Genomic DNA, 21,799 nt, shown 5'->3' on the forward strand with positions numbered 1-21,799 from the left:
CCCTTTATCAGAGTAGTGACATTCTGAAATAGTCTTCTAATAAAAGAAGGTAGGGCAAGAATTCTAAATGTCATTAGACAGAGCCTGAGAAATGTAGTAAAGGGATAGATAACACAATGTGCTTTTCTGGGATTGCAGGACTTGGTGACATGGAAGGCCACTTGCAGTCACATATTGCACCATTCAAACATCCATCCATCTCTCTCTTTGTACTCCTTATTGTTTATCTCTCTCCCTTTCCTTTCCTCAGCTTTGCTGAGAAATTTGGTCCTGCTGCTATAACCTGACATTTCCACTACTGTGACTCCTCTCACCGTGCAACTCAAAATATAGAGACATGCACTCTGGTATGCATCACACTAAGGTATCAGTGAGCCTCACAGCTGGATCACTGCACTCTGGATTCTCTCTCATGCATCAATAATATCAACCTGAGTATCAGCATCACAGGACACAAGAACAAGTTCTTCTTTCCAGAGATAACAGCTGTATGACATATCATATCCGCAAGCTGGAGAAGTAATTTAGGTAGTGAAGACAGTGAAAAAGGAGGGGATGGCACATAACTACCTTCACAAGGTAGAGGAATAATAATGAATAAAATAAATGAGTCATGGCCATTGTGTTTAGAGGAAGTGATACACTTTCAGAAAGCATTTAAAGAGGAGTGAGATGCTTTAGCAGTAAAATTTTAGTGCAATAAATTAGGAGCAGACGGGAGAATAAAGTTTAGAAAATAATTTCAGAAGGAACAGAAGACGTTGTGGGACAGTGGTTGATACTTCAAGTGAAAAATACAAACTTTGAAATGCAGGTGCAGAAAACAAGATTTCACTACAGAATTTAATAAATAAATAAATACAATCCTCAGCATTTTACCTTTTAAGTAATACAAATAAATGAATCTCTTCAAAAAGAGCTAGGTTACAAATTCTACTGCAAAGACCCTTCCAATATTGTCTTACTACGTAACAGGAATGTTCAGGACATTATGTAGAGATTAAAGTTGCCTTAAGATATAGCTTCCAGTGAAGTGCTGCACATGTGCTGGTCCTGAATAAGTAGGTACCCTGATCTCTTGTCCTTTCACCTGGGTCTTCACTGTTCAAAACTCCTTGTGTAATGCAATGCGGAGTAGCATAACATCTTCTGGATGTCTGTTTCTGCATAACATTGACTTTTACTCAGAGGAATAGTCCAGCAGTAGCTGCCAGATAGTCCTTATTGAAAAACTGGCATTGTCATATCCCAGTGTAGATATTTGTCACTAAAATTAAATTTATGTTTCCATTCCACTTTACTAAAAGTTGGGGTTTTTTAATGTTTCACATTATCATTCCTGGATGTGCTAAGCTAGACTCTCTTCTAGAAGAGTCTCAACTTACTTTTTTTCATTATTCATTTCTTTTGACATTCTGTTCAAGGGGACAGTCCAATTTCTGCACTCTTTTGCACTGACAGGATCAGTTGGGATCCTGACACTGATTGTTAGAAAGAGACAAGTTTTCCCAGAGGCACAAAAAGTAGACTTCTATTAAAGAAAGCAGTGGGGCAAAAATTTTACATATATACCTTAACATTTTTTAGGAATTTATAAAGAGGACTTCTGGCCTTAAAATTACAGCATGTAGAGGTGCAACAGTAAGTGATTTTACCATTTGTTTAAATACTGATTTATTTTAAAGCTTCTTACACATCCAGTTCCCACTGATGTATGGCTCCAAAGCTGTGAACTCTGTTGTGAACAGACTCAGAGCAGCATGAAGATTAGAATAGTCAGTACCTATGCTTATTTTCAAAGAGTGAATTCCTAAATACCCATAAATTAACACTGGAAACAAACAATAGCTGGCCCAGTTAATAAACTTATAAATTACTGGTCTCTTTATTGTGTTGTTTAAGAAAAATTGTTTTGTGGTCTGTGATCATTAATGTTCAGAGATTATTGATCCCCTTGAAATTCATCAGTCTGTTGAGATATAGCATGTGGTTGAAAGACTTAATATGTATCTGTTGTTTATGATTTGTCTCAATAGCTGACTAACAGGAAGGTAAAACTCTATGATCTTTAAATTTCTTGAAATAATACTTTTCAAAACAGTTTCATCATTCACCCACCTGTAGGAAATATATATACCCAAACTGGTTATATGGCTGATCAAACAATAAATATATACCTTGACAGGCTACACGGTTGATTGGAAGATTGTAATCTAATTTGCTGACATGCTGAACAGCCACAGCTCTTCTGAAAGTAGAGTTCTCAGTGAAGGGGCGGGGGTCATATACGAAGTGATAGACCTTGTAGTTTCACTGCATGTTTTTGTAATCTGGCCAGACTCTATTCTGTCAGCCCCAAAAGATTAAGAAATAAGTAACAATATCCCCCAAGGCCAGTCTCAGCTGTTGATATAAAAAGAACCATTACATGATCATGACTTCAAACTGACCTTCAGGTTTTCAGGCTAAAAGAAGACTAGTAGCATCTAGGACAGAGAGGGGCAATATAAGACCTAAAAATAAACCGAATTATTGATCTATACATTTTCAGCAGTCTGATTCAGCTGACACACTGTGCTGTTTACAGCATCATGCAATAACACACACACGAACAAGATTTCAAGGCTGTTCATTTTGGAACACAAGCTGACATAAAGCAGAAAATTCTGAATTAAGGGGAAAAAAATTTGATATGTCTTCCAATTACACAGCAAGGCATATATATAATGATGAATTCGGAGGGTAAGCAGAGCCAAAATTGCCTAGTTACTGTATGGGAAGTTTAAATTAAATTATTAGTTTCTGCTGAAGTGAGAATCATCTTTTTTCTGTTATTTGCTATTCCTGTTCTCAATGATCAATTGACATAGTTTATACAAGAATTTATTCCCTTTGTTTACAATTATACTTAGCACCCTCATGCAATAAAATTTCACCTTGTATTGTCATTATATAATTAGGCTTTGTAATTACTATAGATGTAATTATAGAAATAGTATAAATGTGTGCAATTTCATTATCATTTAGAAGGTGTGACATGCTGTGTTTGAAAAGAAGAAAAGTAGAGAACATCATGGTGATGGCAAAACCAATAAAAATACCCCAGTCTCGAGGTAATCATTTATACCTGTGCAAAGATGTCACCAAAACTGTAGAGCAGGCTCTTTTGCACCAGAGCAAGTAGCTATACAAAGTGCACAGAAGCAGAAAATAAAGCCCACTGTTTTGATCAGTTTCAGAAGAAAACATAGCATTCTCATTGGAATTACTTGCTATTGCATCAAGTAATAAAATGGCCAATATAGTTACAGATTCACAGCAACTGTGAAAGATAAAATATTCCTTCCTTCCGGTAGAGCCTCTTCTCTTTGTGACAGATGAATAGGCTAAAGCATCTGAAATGCTGCAGTGTTTTGAGAAGATTTTACAACATATGGTAGAAATGGAGCAGTCAGAAAGCCCAGCTGCTTTGAAGCATATAACCTGGATGCATTCTTAATTAGTCCATGTCCTTCCCCCAAGATCTACTCTTCTGAAAAAGGGATTGCCTGATTTTGCTGAGTTGGGAAAAAGTATCCAGTATCTTCTATGAATTACACTTCTGAGTAATCAACATTTTGTGTGATCTCTTTGTTGTTACTGCCTTGAATCAGATACTCCGTGATATGTTCTGTGATGCTAACATGGAATGGAGCATGTAATTTTTTTTAATACTAGATCATTTTCCAAAGCAACATTCTCCTGTTGATGCTAATAAGTGGGGAAGATAGGTGGGCATAGACTTTCAGACTGCATCATAGTTTGTTCTGAAAAAAATGAACTTGATGAATATGTTGAGGGTGTAAGAACTAATGCCCTACAAAGCAAGTTAAAACTGATCAAAACCAAGGTGTAGACAGCACTTAGGCAAACCTCATTTCTCTAGACTAGAGCTCTAAACCTCCAAACTCCCACTTCATGGTGGATTGACCTTGGGAGTTTCTAAACTTGATAGGTTACTCAGTTGAAAACAATGGTTTCGACACCCACCAGAATGTCCCACCATGAACTGCAGGAAGTCAAGCCCCTGCTTAGTCCCTGTCAAGCCCCTCTGGGATCAAGAGAACTGGCAGAGTCCTCTGATCCACTTGGCATGCACAGCCTGAAATAATACCTTTCACATGTGCAGTTAGAGTTGCCTTAAAACAGCCATGAAAGGAGTCACAGTCTCTCTTTCATGTAACCTTAGAACCATAAAAAAATGTAGTGTGGAAAAGACCTCTAGAGGCCATCTAGCCCAATCTCCTAGTCCAAGCAGCGTAACTTCAAAGTTAGATCAGAGTCAGGTGGTTACCATGTTAACTCAGGAAACAGTTTCTATGTTTAGGCCAGCATAAGCATATACTTTCCCAGAGAAAATCACCTAGCAATAGACAGCAATAGCAGCTGGTGTGCAGAAAGAGGGAGGGAAGAGGGCAGAAAGCTGTGGATCTCATGGGCCAGAAAGAGCTGGCGTTTTACAAGGAACATTTCTGGTGTAGCTAACATTTATGGTACTTGCTTAGAAAGAGGCAGTCCTGGGTTGTAGTCCCAGAGTATTTTGCCTGTTACTTATCTTATGTAAAAGACCATCTGACAAAAAATCCACAGAAATAACCCTGGGCACCAGGGCCTCAGACTCAGGACTCCCTCCCTGCCTCCCTGAGTGCCCTTACCCTCAATTGACCTGCATGCTGAAATCTGTTCTAGTGCCAGACACCTCACATGTAATGCACTGTAGTACCAATGTTGGATCTAGCCACAAAATGCCATAACCTGGACAATATTTAGCATTTACCTGAAATTACATATTCATGCCTATTAAGAATCATTTTCGTCAGACAAAAAATACAGGTATGTTCAGCTAACAATTTAATATTAATTTCTTGCAAGTAACTAGTTTCCCTTTTAGCATAATACTAGCTAATACACAAAGTGAAAAACTGGTGAGTAATTTGAAAGATTAATTTTTTCAAGGAAATAGTTAAGTTCCCACACATCACTAATGAGAAATTGATGAATAAACTAAATGTGAGAGCAGAATATTCCTGCAATTTGCAGCTAATAAGGTGATGATATAACTGGTGATAATTATAAAGCAGTTATCTTCTACTACTTACTAGAAACCAGGTGACCTTAAGCATATAAAGGAGAAACAGCAGCAAGGCTATTACTCTTTTGGCCTGGGCAGAGGAGTAGGAGAGAAGCATGTGGATTGGTTAGTTTTGATGTATTGACAGCTGACAAAAATAATATCTGGTTAGGGTTTGTTAGGGTTTGGGATTTTTTTCATAGGATTAGAAACAGTAAGAAGCAGCAAAGACCATTAAGCCCACTCAGCACAGTATGTTGTTTGATGAATTCTGAATGCCCTCAAAATTAATAAGCCAAATGAAAAGGTCATTCTTCTCATCTATTATACGTCATGTGTTAGAACTTGAATAAAGCTTTCAGCTTGTAACTGGTAACAGGATCAATAGGGAAGTGCATACCCAGAATAGTTCAGAGATAATGCTTTTTTTTTAAAAAAAAAGGAGGAACACTCCTTAAATTATATTGAAATATTACTAAAAACCCAGTAAGGGAAAAATCAGGAAATAGATGTAGGAATCAAAAATCAAAGGGTCATTGAATCCCAAATATAATGTTTATGAGATTGTGTGCTAATAAGTGTGGTAACATGTAGTTGCAAAGCATTTATTGAGCTTTATGGGTGGTATAGGTGACACTGAGCATAAAATTAATGAGCATACCACAACAAAAATATCTAGAAAATAATTACTAATAGTGGCTATTTCTGGCCATCTAGAGTGTAGAAATATGCTATAAAATTCAAATATACCTGAAATAAAATACCTAAATTGCATGAATATTTAGTTGATATTCATAATACATAGAGAACTCAGAGTTTATTCTTCCTGATATAAGGGTGGCCTTGTATTAGATTTATATTAGATAAGTCTGTTTTTCTTTGACAGTTGAATAAATCTTTCATTGTAGCACATGGTGGAATTGTCTTTAAGGTACTTTAGGTGTATTTTCAAGCATAAATCTTTTATTCAGAGAATTGCCAATTTTACATTAAGGCAGCATCTTTTTAAATATGCAAATTGCATTAACTACTTTTCATTTAATATCTTGGAAGGTGGCATGAGAAGGTATGTTCAGCTCTGGACAGCCTGTTCAGAATACTGCTACTAATAAATGAGAAACATTTATTAAATGGGAAGAAAAGTTCATTTCACAGCTTTGCATTTTTTTCTAATCTAAGTATCTGTCTTCTTTGAAAATGTTCCACTTTCTAAATGAATTCTATTAATTATGGAGAAACCTACTCTCTTTTGAAACAAAAGAACTGCTGTATGGTATGGTCTCACATCTGTACCAATCTGTTCTGTTCAGAGAAGTTTAATTTCACTGGGTTTGTAGGTGGGTTAACAATGGAAGACTATAACCAAAGGAGAGTAATACCTTTTTCTGCAGCTTAGTCTGTAATGATGTTAGTTGCTGGGTTTGGAAGTGAGCAAGAAATCAGTGTCTGTGGCTCATGGTCATCCTGTATAACTTGTTAGAGGCCAGCTAATTTATTTTGATGAATTTTGTTAGGATAGCATGCAGACTGCAGCCTCCTTCCAGGTTTTCAAACAATTTCCAGATATACTATGCTCTCATTTACACCTACAATATCAAGTAAGCTAAGGAAACTGCAACAGTGAATGACCCATTCGGTAGTTTACACAGTGTGATAAATTAGTCAATATATCTAGAAAACAAAGAACATTAAGAACATTAAAGCTTGCAGTCAGACTTCTATCCTACGTATTTTTTCCACTGGATTGAGCTTTTGATGTCTGCAATCATACATGTGATCACCCATAGTACTAAAAAGATTCTCATATCTCCCTGGTTAAATCCATAAATAAAAGGTCCTGTTCTCTCCGGAGCATGAGCTTCATTTGGCATAACACAGGCAAGGGAGAGCTTCTCAAGGAGTTATTTTTGGCTCACGGATGCTGTGCTATCAGGTTTGTTAGGGTACCAGAGTAGCTAGTGAAGAATCATCATGAAGGTCCTACCACAATTTCCCAAAACTAAAATACGTTTTTACATTGGAAAAAAAGAAAAACGTCTAATGTAAGATCCAGCTACTGACAGGAAAAGCAAGTTTGTCTGCTCAGTTCTCCACGGCCACAACTCCACCCTTTTTCTCTGCCTAACCAGTGTGAATTGAATGGATGGCTCTCAAAATCTGGATCATGCTTTTATAGGTTGGTTTTGGTAGTGAAATGTGATTTGTATCATCACATTTTGTGAACATGTATATGCAATCTGTTGCAGCTTCCCTTGCCAAATGGCTTTTTGTGTGGAATGTTACTAACCAAATTTGGTAGAAGGTTGGGTAATGCACTAAATTTTCCTACAAGTGGTGTGAAGAGAGGAACCTGGGCAGAACACTAAGACTAAATGTCTCCTTTAAGTGAGTGAGGTTAGCATATGCTCATTAGGCATAAACACTGGAGAGCCACAGGGGAGATGGGCATTTCTAAATTAAGCTTTTCCCCAGCTACCAGAGCAGTTTCAATTCCAGTTCACACCTTTTTACGCACTAAGGTCTCTAATTACAAAATGCAAATTTTCTAGAAACTGAATTTTGCTTTTTTTGCTGATTATGGAAAAAATATTTACCATGAAACTGAAGGTTAAACTTAAACATGAAGGTATGCATAAGGATCTTTTCTTCCTTTCTCCTTTACTCTTGACAGTTACGTCCAAGTAGTGTAACTACAGAACCAAACTATGGATGTAGCTGCTTCATTTTCACTCCATGCACTTCAGATATTCTTACAGATTTTATGTTCTTCTTTAGCTGCATCAAAATGTTTGGCAGCTATTAAACCAGTCTAAATGGATAATAATGAAAGATACATTTACCATAAATATTGTGAGAAAGACAAGATCAACAAACACAAAATCTACTTTGTTCTTTTAGGTGACTGAAAACCACAGCAATAATTTAAACCCTTATTACAAATGTGACCCTTGATGTTTTGTTGTCAGACATATAAATGATTGTTAACAGCTTAGTATTGCCAGAAGAGCAACGAATAACTCGCAAACTCTAGCATTTTGAAGGATAGCATTTTGTGTCTTCTGAAATAACACCTCATAGTGAATTTTAAAAAGGGTTACACAACTTTTAATACATATTCTGGCATTAACATTTGCCATAAATAGTCAGTTGTCCTTCTTTGATAATCTGTATATCACTAATTTAAGATTGAAAGTACAGTAAAGCACACTCAATAAATCTGTATGCTTTTATGTATTGCTCTGATGATGCATTACCCACTAATATGAAAGTAATTTCATACTGGCTGGCAGGAAGAGGCTCCTGAGATATAAGATCTATAAGGCATTTCTTAATGTTTTCATGGAAAATAACCAATGGAAAATGAACAATAAAAATACTTCCTCTCTTTTAATATCTATCTTCATGAGAAAAATGAAAGGTTAGAGATAGTGAGTTTTCTAAATTATTACATGTATTCAAGTCTGGTGAAGCAATTTTGTTTGACAGTAACAACCACATAAATACTATTTCCATGAAACCTGTACAATTTTACTGAACAAACGTGAAAAGAACGCTGTTCTACTGCTTTAATGTCATGGCATACATAACTTTCCTTGACAATTTGAAGACTTGGGGTTACTGTGTATTTAAATATCTTTAGCTATATAGATTTACCCAGTTATTTGATAGTCATATGAAAATGTGGCATTTCATGGCTTTAGTCCTGTAAGGCGCTCCTCAGTGCTCCCAGGAAGTCCCAAAGCTCTCAAATCCAAGTCAGACTTGAAAGTTTTCGTCATCACTAAGGAAGGATGTTACCCTATCAAATGGAGACTAATTGGACAACATTTCTTGAGGAATCTTTGTAAATCTTTAAGACCAAGAATAGTTTTGTAATTCTCTTCACATAGAGAGTCCAATTACTTGATAATAAGAGTTGCATCTTTGCTTTGTATTGCAGTATTTGTCAAGTTCTCTGATGTGCTATTACATCTCTGGAGATTTCAGTGTTCGTGGATATCATTATATTTATAAAGTGCAAGCACTAGTGAGAGTCCAGTAATTGTTCAGTACAGCTGCTATAATTTCAAGGCATCAACCCAATCACTGTATGCAGATGAGTCATGTCACTGTTGGATATATATACGGTGTGGGTGTGGGCTTCAGCCATGGGATCAGATCTTACATTTCTTCTCTGTTTCGTCATATGTTTTAGATGACGTGATGTAAAGTATTACTATTGCTTATCTAAACACCATTTTCATGAGTACAATGAAATGTATTTTAATGACAGCCCTAAATAGAAAAAAGAGAAGAAAGATACACAGAGAGATCATTTTTAATTCTAAAAATACTAAAATACAAATTTATGATACACAGGAGAAACATGAATTAAAAGATTTTCTGCTGTTCAGGCTAATCCTTATATATCTACCCCATTTTACAATTATACACTCTATTTCATGTATTTGTATAATTTTTTAAAAGTGTCTTCTAAAAGACCTTCCATTTCCAGCTCAAATGCAACTTGCTATCACAGTACCATTAACATTGAAGCTACAGAATACTTAAAAGTTAAAACTTCAGCCAACAGGGACAGCAAAGAGGTGTGTAAAACCCTGTCGGCTGCATATTACTTGCTCAGTGTTGTTTCCCACAAGCCTTCCCAAGGCTGGAAGACAGCATTTCTCTCCTCTCTTGGAGGAAACAAGAAATTTGAAAACAGGTGTTTTGAGGTAGGCTTGAGATGACAGTCTTCCAACACAAATTGTACCCATTACAGTGCAGGAAATTAAAGAGGAATCAGAGCACCAGAAAGCAGGCGTGCAGGCACCAAAATATTCACCTGTACCAGTGAATCCATATCAAAAACCTCAAAGATGGAATTGTAACTAAACTACCTAAGGCAGAGATAGAACAATTTGACCAACGTTATAGCGTTCGCTACATATCAAGGTGCCACGCTTAGATCACTGGTCGGCCCGGACCAGGGAAAGAGACAGATAACGCACACAGTGTGAGCGCCAACTTCCCCCTTTTATTGCGCAGTTAATTCCTTTTATACTAACAAGGGGAGGTGGGATTACAGGTACATCACAAGGCTGCGACTAACCCTCTAACTTTCCGTGACATCGCGAGATCTTCCGAATGCCGAACCCTACACAACCTAACTTGAACAGTCATAACATCAGTGTTACACGCATAGGTGCACAACACCTTTTTTAATCAATGCCAGTCTATTCCTTGTGGATTTTACAATACTAAATTAGTGATTTTTATGTCAATATATTAAAAGGTTATGTCCAGGTCTCAGTTAGATTTTTGTTTTTCTTAAATTTTAACACCATCAAACAGCATTAATGTTCAACTTCACTGACATTTTTTGGACATTTATTATAAAAATTACTTAACACTAAATCAAATAGATTCTACATACCACTTTAAACTTACCAATTTTTTTCTCTTTTCGCACTATCTCATTGCCTACCAATTGCAGCACCCCCAGAATGTTGATTTACTGAGTATCCAAAAACTCTTCCAATGTTTCTGCATTTCAGTTAGGTTGAGAATGCCACAAAGTCTGTCTTCAACTAACTCAAAAAAGCTTTATTTAGTGGCAGATTGAATTCTGGAACAAAAATGATTGAAATATGCTCAGATAAGCTTTGAGTTTTTCAGGTTCAGCCATTAATAACAGAAGTGCTGTTTCAATGCCTACCTAAAATTACACTTAGTGAATATGTGGTCAAAAAAAAAAATATGTTATGCTATTTCTGACCCTGCAAACAAAGAAATATTGAGCCCACTGTTTAAAGAAGAAGTTTTATATCCTCTTGTATCTAAAATCCCAAATGGGAAACATATAGGACAGGCAAAGACAAGTTGTATTTTCACACAGCAGCAGATTTTCTTTAACAAAAGCTTGACTTAAAAAATATGGAGGCCATTAAAACACTGTGTTATAAGACCTCATGGATATACTTCAAACTGTCTGACAGAAAAAGTTAAGTATCAGCATTATATACAAATTGTCACGCTACATAATTTTAAAGTGTTTAATACAGACAAAAGAGTAAAACAAGAAGACAAGTACTAACATTCCCCACCATTAGTATTTCTTGGTTAAGAAGATGTTCTTTGATAGCTATCCTTTGAAAAACATGTAAAAATATCTTTTAGGTGTAAAAATGACTTTTAGTGCTGATGTGTGAAAGCAATATATAATGCTGTGTTTGGAGGGTGCATGAAATCAGAAACACTTTCAGTACTGGTGTAATCTTATTGGTTGTTCATGTCAGCATGAAGGAAGATGATCAAGATGACTGAAATATGAAAGAGCATTATAGTCTTCTGGGGAATTAGGTAATGCCCCCCATCAGGGAGCAAATGTTGATTTAATTTCCATTTGCTCAGTAATGCTTGTGTAATATTTATTTTTAGGTCTTTTTAGATACAGAGATCTCTTCAGGAGGTCCAGTCTATAGGGGTCTCACGGTAATGGTGTGAATAGAGAATAAAAGGGAAGAGGTATCTTTGCTAGTTATAGCTTGGTAGCTTCAGTAGAACTAATACACAGGAGAAAAGAGAGTTCCACAAATCTAATGAAATCTCCAATGCAAAATCATAACCTCTTTTAAAGCTGAAGTAATACTCCTTCTTTTTTTGAACTGCGCTATCATTTGGATTTAAGGTCTATGGTCATGATAAAAAGGGTTAGTTGTTACAAGAATATGGCTTTAGCTTCACGTTTTTAATTTGTTTTTCCAGTTTTTCCTGTTCAATACTGTTATTTGCCTTGTTAATAGATATGAAAATGAGTTCAAAACTACCTAGTAAAAGGAGGACATTGTACTCATGATCTAAGGGGTTTTGGATGATATTGGCAGTGTTCATTCTGCACCATAGAGCAAACAGGAATAGTAACTTAGCTTTACTTGAACTTAGGAGACACTACCTTCCTTGATTGCCTAGTCACCAACAATAAACTTGTACAGAGTTAAAAATGCTGCTGGAAGAAAATTTTTACTCCAAATAGCTTTTAATTTTTTGTGAAATTACTTTGAGGTCATTGAGATTAACCTAGCCTAATAATCTATGGAAACCTCCTATAAAAATGAGAAGGGTATGAATGTTCTCATGTCATCTCTTGCCTATGTTCCTTCAGAAAACAGAACGTGCTTTACATTTCATTAAGGTAGTCACCTTCCACTGTTACACTCAGATAACGAGTATGGGTGATTTTGGCTTTCTGACTCAACTTTGAAATGTGTTATTTGAATTAGATCTGAAAAGTCAAAAGTTCTTCCAAACTCCTTCCCTTATTTTTTGACTGGCTACAATAATGTCTATAATAGAATTATCCTGGTTCCATTATCATCTTGTTTACATTTTCATGTAAATTTCAGAACTTGGCTGCTGAATACATTTTATACAATAAGAAATTTTAAAGGTTCTTCAATCTCTACTCATAATAAAGATATTCAAGTCTCTCAGCATACAAGAAGCTGACATGTTGCTAGATTTGCTACAGCTTCCCTAACTTAAAGATGCAGGAGTGATCATCTGTTCATCTGTCAGGGCTGTGCACCTAGCATTGGACTGAGCCCAGCAAGATATTGGCAAAATAATATTTTTTCATGTCATATAGTATTTCCTAGAAATACATCATTTTAACATTATGTTTCAGTGAGTGGACTGGTAGCATCTTTCATAGTTTTACGCAAGATGTTTTATGAGTGAGATAAATGTTTAAGTCCCCAAGTAATTTGGGACTATATTTATAGTTTGAGTTTTATTAAATGTTTATGAAATTCTTTTAACATGAAAGGTGCTAAACAAGAGCTAACCTTGTTAGTACAAGCTTTACTTTAATTCATCTGTGGCAAAAGCAGCAATGACAAAACAGTATTTACTACTGAATATAACTACATCATTTAAATATACAGTTCATGAGACACACTTTGTCATGAGACATAGGAAAGTACCTTTCTGAAAAGCTAATTTATTACACTTTGCACCTATCAAACTTCCACATCTACCTTTTGCATAGATATCCTCAGTATCCATCTACCTTACAACTGTTGGGTTTTCCCCTACCATGTATACCTCTTATTTTGCAACCTTGCTCTTTGCTCAAATTTTCCAGACGCACATTAATTTTGTCCATGATGAAAGAACTTACCTAGATTGTGAATATGCTACATATTGTTTGTGTGAGTGTACATTAATCATGTATCTGCTGTCTGTTTGGAAATATACAGCACAAAGTATTGTGAATCCTCAGTGAAAGTGCAAAAGGTCCAATGCTTTCTGAATAACTTGCTTATAGCATCTGGTCCATGTAATCACAATATTCTTACAGAATGAGTTCAGTGCTTCTTCAAAGAATTAGGCATGCTTTCTGGTTGTTCTCCATGTTCATGTGCTTTACATAGCTCTACAGTTGCTTGAAGAACCATCATCCAGCATATAATAACCCTACCCCACACTTGCTCTAGCACTTGCAGTGCTAGAATAGCTAGGAAACCATACTGTAAATCCATGCAGTGGTTTGACAGAAGTATTTCTTTAACAATTCATGGTGGTGTTCATAACAGATGGCTTATCATTCATTATTTCTGTTATGATTTATTATTACATTATTATGCTTCTTTACTTTGTTTCTAGTTGTTTGGGTTTTGCTGTATGAATTTGCATTCTTTAATAAATTTATATTAAAAATGCCTCAGAACAAAACTTATGAATATACATGTGTTACATAGCAATATGGGTCTCTCAGAGAACACTGAGAAACTGTACAGTTTGTGTAAGAGATAACAAAAATAAAGTATTTTCATGCAGGGAATAAAAATAAACTGGAATGTGTCCCCATTAAGTTATAAATTCAAAATTAAAAGGAGAAGAGGACAAGTATTTGTGTGAATTAATCTTAAAAATAAAAAGATTCAACTGAATTTATAGGAGTAAGAATGATCATAATACATTGCTGTTGCATAACAGCTTCTATGAGTGCTTTCCAGTCATTATCCTTTGCAAGATGCTTTCAGTTTAGTAGGTAAGTATTATTCTTTCTACTTGACAGGGGTTAGAGAGGTTAAACGTCAGCTTGCCTAAGATCACTGAGAAACTCAATGGCAGAGACTAGAGTATAATTCCCAGATCACCCAACATCTTGCCTAGTGTTTTGCCTACATAATCTATTTTATAAAACAAATTGTACAGGGAAGAATCTTTGTGTTTCTCCAAGAAGTGTCAAACACTGTTGCTGCATGTGGTGGTGCAGAGCCTATAACAAAAGTCTGCTACATGAACCAATTATCTAGTGAAGCATATGGCCAATGTGCTGCAAAGCACATCAGCCCAGTTTGGCTCCTTGACACTTCACCAAGAAACACTATGCAAAACAAGAGTTTTTGAACACAACACAGGGCAGAAATGTTACCCAGTACCAGGCAGGTTTTCTTGAGGGGACAGGTGTTAGAACTGTCAAAAAAAAGATAACACCACAAACAGTGTAACACAGTTTAAAGTGATAAAGGCTTACTAAATTATTTTTTTTTAGTTGTCACCTGATAGTGCCTCTGGTACATACACATCCTTTCTCCGTTTGCTTAACAGAACAGCAGCCATTAATAAATTTTCATTCTTCTTAAATATTTTGTCTCTGAATTTCGGTGAACTACTGTGGTAGGTTGACCCTGGCTGGATGCCAGGTGCCCACCAAAGCTGCTCTATCACTCCCTCCCTCAGATGGACAGAGGAGAGAAAATATAATGAAAAGCATGTGGATTGAGATAAGGACAGAGAGAGATCATTCTCCAATTACCGTCAAAGGCAAAACAGACTCTACTCAGGGAAAAAAAATAATTTATCACCAATCAAATCAGAGTAGGATAATGAGAAATAAAACCAAATCATAAAACACCTTCCTGAAACACATTCCTTCTTCCCAGGCTTAACTTTACCTCTGATTTTCTCTACCTTCTTCCCCCAGTGGCACAGGGGGATGGAAATGTGGGTTGCGGTCAGTTCATCACACGTTGTTTCTGCTGCTCCTTCCTCCTCAGGGAGAGGACGCTTCATACTCCTCCCATGCTCCAGGGGTCCGTCCCATGGGAGACAGTCCTCCACGAACTTCTCCAATGTGAGTCCTTCCCATGGGCTGCAGTTGTTCATGAACACTCCAGCATGGGTCCCTTCCACAGGGTGCAGTCCTTCAGGCACAGACTGCTCCAGTGTGGGTCCTCTGTGGGGTCACAGGTCCTGCCAGCAAACCTGCTCCAGCGTGGGCTCCTCTCTTCATGGGTCCACAGGTCCTGCCAGGAGCCTGCTCCAGCGCGGGCTTCCCACAGGGTCACAGCCTCCTTCAGGCACCCGCCTGCTCTACCATGGGGTCCTCCAAGGGCTTCAGGTGGATATCTGCTCTGGCACCTGGAGCACCTCCTTCCCCTCCTTCTTCACTGACCTTGGTGTCTGCAGAGTTGTTTCTCTCACATATTCTTACTCCTCTCTACAGCTGCAATTGCTGTTGCGCAGGGGTTTTTTCCCCTTCTTAAATATGTTATCACATAACACTGTCACTAACTGGCTTGGCCGTGGCCAGCAGCAGGTCCATCTTGGAGCCAGCATTGGCTCTATTGGACATGGGGGAAGCTTCTAGCAGCTTCTCACAGAAGCCGCCCCTATAGCTGCCCACTGCCAAAACCTTGCCATGCAAACCCAATTCAACTACTGTTATCTTTGAGAAACTAAAAGCTACCAAACACTTCAGAAAGATAAATCTGTCTAAAACTGTGTGAATTCATGACAGTTACTTTGATCTCACTCCATATTTTTCTGCGTATCTGATTGCAGCCCTTCTATAAGTGCAATCTTGAACTTGTGATCTTAGAAAGTGAAGACATGAACCTAAAAAGAGCAAAAGAGGTTCACCAGCCTTATCTGTGTGAAACACCTGAAGCAAGATTCTCAGAGTCAAAAAATGTGTTTGAATGAAGAGTCTTCTAACTTGCAGCAGTGCTGATTTAGCAGTGAATGGGATAAACAGGAACATACAGGAAAAGTTGAATTTTAGATCAGGGTTCTTTACTCAAAGGCAAAATACAACACAGTTTATTTAATTTTGAATTTTTCTCATTAATAATAGAATAAATCTTATCACTTAATACTGCTTGTAAAACACACCAGTTATAAAAACATTCCTGCTTTCACCAGCAAAACCAGTGTGAGATGATATTTCATCAAGGTTGAATACCCCTAAATTTTTTTAAGAGAAAACCCACTGCAGCTAGTATGACTTTTGCTACCGTGCATTATTGTCTTCTCTTAGTAAGATGCAAGGAAGCTTGGCTTTCTCATCATGTCATGTCCCAATGTTCAGAGACTTTTTAACACTGCAATAATTTAGTCTCGTCCCAGTGCTGCTCCTTACTCTTAAAAACATTTCGTTCCCTAAGCCACCTGTTTTACAATCCAAATTATAAGAAGAGTTTCACTGTCCGGAAGAGAGAAGTTAATAAGATGTCTTTTCACTGACAGTGAATTTGTCAACTTCTATTTTAAGCAAGTGGAAATAGTAGATGTATTTTGGGTGGATTGCTAAGTACACTGAAGTCTACCATCTAACCAAGATGGGCAAGATTAGCCAACCGGTACCCAAGACTTGCAAGGATATCACGCAATAGCAAAAAGATAAATTCACCTCATATTCAATCAGTTTTTATTGAAATTTCTAACATGAAACCCAATAATGTGTATTCTCTTTTTTATGTATGTGCAACTTTGATTTTTTTATTTGAGAAACAATGTCCGGTCTTCTTTCTCTTGATCCAGCAAAAAAAATAGTTACATAATAAGTGTTTGTTTTCACTTCCTGTTGCACGGGAGTAAGCAATGCAGAAATGTAAAGTTCTACATCACATTAAGAAAATGAAACTCACAACCATCAGTCAGCCTCTCCTGTTGTGTGTGTCTAAGAAACTAGCATGGAAAAGTTGGATCCATTTCTGCTATGATCACTTTTATACTGCTGTTCACTCATTTTGCCCAACTGACATTTTTTTTACTCTTCAGTTTCACCTAACTCAGTCTAAACTAACCTAGAAGTAAATGTAACTAAGATGAGAACAGGAGCCAGATTTCAGGGGAGTAAGTCTAATTTACATTATGTGTTGCTCTGAAGTGAAGCACACTGGCTGGAATTTTCAGGCAACTGCAAGAAACATGTGAAGTAAGCTTTATTGTTCTTGTTTATTGTTCATTGTCTGAAAATCCAACAGGGGAACACTGATATAAATTTTATAAATAGCAGTTCCCTTGCCACATATACTCACACTGCACTCAAATACTAGTAAAACATTCTTGCCAACTCACCAGGTGGGGGTCTGAAAGTATTAAGACTGCTTAAGAGACTAAGCAATGCCTATGCTTCAGCTTGCTGTCAGCTAGTGTGTTTAATGCATAAAAAAGTAGCTAGCACCATTAGTTAAGTGCAAGTCCTAGTTACAGTATAAAAAATAGATGAACAGCCTCTACCATCACCTCAGCATGGTGCTTAATGGCTGCTTGAAGGTACCATCTAATCTTTTGGATGGCTTAATTGTTTCTTTCTTCACAGTTCAAAGGAGAAGAGTGGTTATTAAGCCTGGTGTTCTCACAACATTTTCAGAGTAGAGCTTCACTGAATAAAAAGTGCCACTTAGATTAGTAAGGATAGGATCTAAGGTTTATACAACACTTGCTGTTGGAAAGTTAAACAGAAAGGAGTTTGCTGACCCTTATAGTCTTGTAAGATTATGCTTGAGGAGCATGAAATTCCTCAATCTTGAACAAGCTGAAATCTCAGATCCCAAACTACTTACTGCTAAACAAAAAGCAAATAAAAGCAGACAATGTTGCTGACAAGGTATTTCTCCTTCCAGTCATCATTTCATTTCAGTATAATTATTTGTTTTAATTACTCTTGAAAGATCTGATTTTCTAAACAGCATTGTTTTTAATTAGCAGGGGGATAAGGAATAAGTAGAAGTAACTGGTGGAAAATGGGCATAAGATTTCCTGAATATGTCACTTGCCCAAATGGGTAGCTACTGAAGGTTGTCACCATCTGATGTTTGTTCATTGGTCTGTGTAGAATGAAGTGGTGATTTGAGTCCCATAGGATTTGGAGAGCACTTGCAGCACAGAAGGCAATAATTAACATCATTGCTGACAGTCTCTATAACTATGCGACACATTGAATAGGGACGAAAATGTAATTTACTTTCTTACCCTTCAAGGTTTTGTTCCTTCATGTCAGAGTTCAGTCAGACTGGAGGAGCAGCCAAAGGAAATTTGTTTTATCTGGTGCCCATACTATGCTTGTTCTTTGCAACAAAGCAAACATTTCATCTTCTAGAGCCAGCAAATCAAGCAGTGCTTACAAACATAATCCCTTCCAAATGAAATTGAAATCCAACTTAGATAACATCAACAGATAACAAATCCATGCTTTTAAAGGAATGATAACAAGCTTTAGGCATTGACAAAAGTAGAAGTGAGGCAAAAGGCAATACTTCTGTGGTACCCTTCTTTGTCATACCTTTAGCTGTACTGGAACTATAACCCCAGTGAAATTTGTCCGTGCATGAAAGTTTTCCACACCACAAAACTCAAAGTGGAGATAGTTGTCAAGGACACATACAGATCTTTCTCTAACTTTTTTATTTCTGGTTGCCTGAACATTTTCTAATGAGAGTAGACTCTTTTGTAGTGAATTTAAGATGATGATAATAGATTTGCTTTGGGAGAAAACCACTACATCACTGCAAGAAAAGTCATTCACTGGCCATGAACAGGCTGGCAAGTTTACCATGTGGTGAATAAATGAATTTGATGACATGCTTAGTTATGCAGATTTTATGGACCAGATATGCCACTTCATAATTGCTACAGGGAACAAGAATCGACCTACTGTGTAAAATTGTCAGTGAATTTATTGGACCCAGCAGAGATCATGAATTTCGCAGTTTAGTTTGCCAAAATACCGAGTAATTGAAGCTTAATCCTCAAAACTACAATAAAGTACTTTTTAAGTTTGTCCTGTATTTGCTAAGTTTACTGAAAGTAGGAATAGATACACTGCCTGATTATTGACATGGTATATTTCTTATTCTAGGTTCTATCCTTAGGGGCTGATGTTCTACCAGAATATAAACTCCAGACACCTCGCATCAACAAGTTTACTATATTGCACTATAGTCCTTTCAAAGCTGTCTGGGACTGGCTCATTTTGTTGCTGGTAATATATACCGCCATATTCACCCCTTACTCTGCTGCCTTCCTTCTGAATGATAGTGAGGAACGGAAGAGGAGAGAGTGTGGATATTCTTGCAGCCCACTGAATGTTGTAGACTTAATTGTGGATATTATGTTTATCATTGACATTCTAATAAACTTCCGAACAACATATGTAAACCAGAATGAAGAAGTGGTAAGTGACCCAGCAAAAATAGCAATTCACTACTTCAAAGGCTGGTTCCTAATTGACATGGTTGCTGCAATACCTTTTGACCTGCTCATTTTTGGCTCTGGCTCTGAAGAGGTAAGCTTAAATGAATAAGAAATCTTAAATCTTAAGTTTTGACTTTACTAAAATAATCTGTATATCCTAATATGTTTTTGCTTGTCAGTTAATAGGCTGTTCAGTAGTTCTACCCCATCTTTTAAAGTTAAACTAAAATTAAATCTTCCTTAGTAGAATAATGTAGAATATTAGCTTTCATTAACAGGAAAACAAGTTGCATGATTCAGCTAGTATTTTTCAATTATACCATATTTGATGCTGTCTTTACAAATAATGAAATAAATATATCATGTATGAAGGTTTTGTTTAAATGCTTTTTTTTTAAGAACTGCTCCTTTGATTTGCTGCTTGCTTTGTAAAAACTGCTCATAATACATATAAGTGTTGTGCTGGCATTAAAAGTAAATTTTATCTGTTCAAAATCTTTAGATCAGATGTTTACTTAGTGTAAAACAGATTAGTTGTAGTGTAAAGTATACCAGTTAACAAAAAGATTTGGCTGATGTCTATTTTATCAAGAATTTGGACTACCAAAATAAAGGAAAAAGATTATATGGGGTTAACCTTGCCAGACATGACTAATGTCCTCACCTTCTCTGTACAATAGGTTAAAAAAGTGTTCGATATATGCATCCAAAATTTGCCCGAAGGTGTATAAAACATATGCTGTGTTCTGGATGCCTGACCCAGTTCTGCCTCCTTCCAAAGATTTTTGTTTAATTTAAGAAGGGCTAAAGTTATATTTTTTGATGAAAAGTGAACTGACAAGTACAGAATTGGCTTTTTTGTCATGCATAGAATACAGCAGTTTAAAAAAAAAAAGCAGCAAACCAAGCAAAATATGATCCATTCACTTTTCAAAGGTCACAAATCCATTTCTTAAAAATACTGTGTTGCACATATTAACATAAGGGAAACAGACAGTTTTGTCAACCATATGTGCATCTCATTAATTGAGAAGAGAAAGGTGAAAACTACAAATTAATCAGCAACCTTTAGCATGAAAATTTGCTGATCTGACTGTATGCCTCTGTGTCACAATACAAAGAATGCAAAAACGTTTTAATTTTATAATTAATTCCTTTTTATTAAAGTCATTTGCTGTGACAGCAAATATTTTTATGTCCACTCCAAAAGCCTGATCTGAATTCTGAGCACACCTTAGCTATCCTCACAAATTACATATAACTCAATTAAGTATGCCTTTAATGGTCAGTATAAAACAACTGGCACATAGCTACATGTACCTTGAGAGTCTTGTGAGCATATTCAGTCTTAAAAAATTCAGAAGTAGGATGAACATGAGTCATGCTTTTCTTAAACTCATTTTCTTAAATTTTATATAATGAGAATGTTTTCCTGTCTCCTGTACTTCTTAAAAATCATTGTAATAATGTGGTCTAATTCAGCAGTCATAGAAATCAATAGTAACATTCCAATAGTGATATTCCTACTAATTTGAACCTGAGTGTACACACTCAAGGTAAATGAGGAATCTGGAGAAACATGCAGGTAATATCATGCAGTAGAAATAAATTTTGTGAAGGGAATGCAATAAGAAGAGAGAGAGTAGCATAAAAGACAGAGGTAACGTTAATAGTTATCTTACTAAAAGAGAACTTTTCTATTCAGAAGGTGACTAAAAAGCTTGGAGATTCAAGAGAAACTTTGATCACTTTTTGCATTTGTTAGCTGTGGTAGGTCTCAGTCTTTCTGCAGATTTTTTTCAGTGGTTTTGATAGCACAGACACATGAAAGACAAAGATTTTGACAATGGCATTACTTCTAACCTGGACCACATCATCCCCCTTCAGGTGTGGTCTGCATCCCTTTCTGATCACTGAGCACTCATCACTGCCAAAAATTATGTTCAGTGACTGGAAGTGTGGAACATGAAGAATTACAACAGGGACCAATTCCAAAGTTCATTGAAGGAGTGCTCTTTGGATTTGACCCTGAACATCATTCTTCCACACCTCCCCTGTTACAGACGTCCTTAAGAGTAAAGTGCCAGGTGCTAAAGTGATGCTAAAGGGATAACTTTAACATAAGATAACATTCCAAATTAGTAGCAAACAAGTGCATTCCGGCAAGTGAGTACACAAATACAAAAACATAGAACTTGGAACAGAAATTATTGGACCATG

At 36.5% G+C, this 21,799-nt stretch overlaps 1 protein-coding gene across 1 annotated transcript in view; it reads left to right on the forward strand.

Moving 5' to 3' along the window:
* KCNH7 (potassium voltage-gated channel subfamily H member 7) overlaps positions 1–21,799 on the forward strand; it is a 245,808-nt gene that overhangs the window by 176,317 nt on the left and 47,692 nt on the right. The window contains exon 7 of the mRNA XM_075028563.1: positions 19,245–19,670. Within this exon, the coding sequence (XP_074884664.1) occupies positions 19,245–19,670 (426 nt within the window). The remainder of the gene's footprint in view (positions 1–19,244; positions 19,671–21,799) is intronic.

Source organism: Buteo buteo, chromosome 5 (genome assembly GCF_964188355.1).
Source record: "Buteo buteo chromosome 5, bButBut1.hap1.1, whole genome shotgun sequence".
NCBI lineage: Eukaryota > Metazoa > Chordata > Aves > Accipitriformes > Accipitridae > Buteo > Buteo buteo.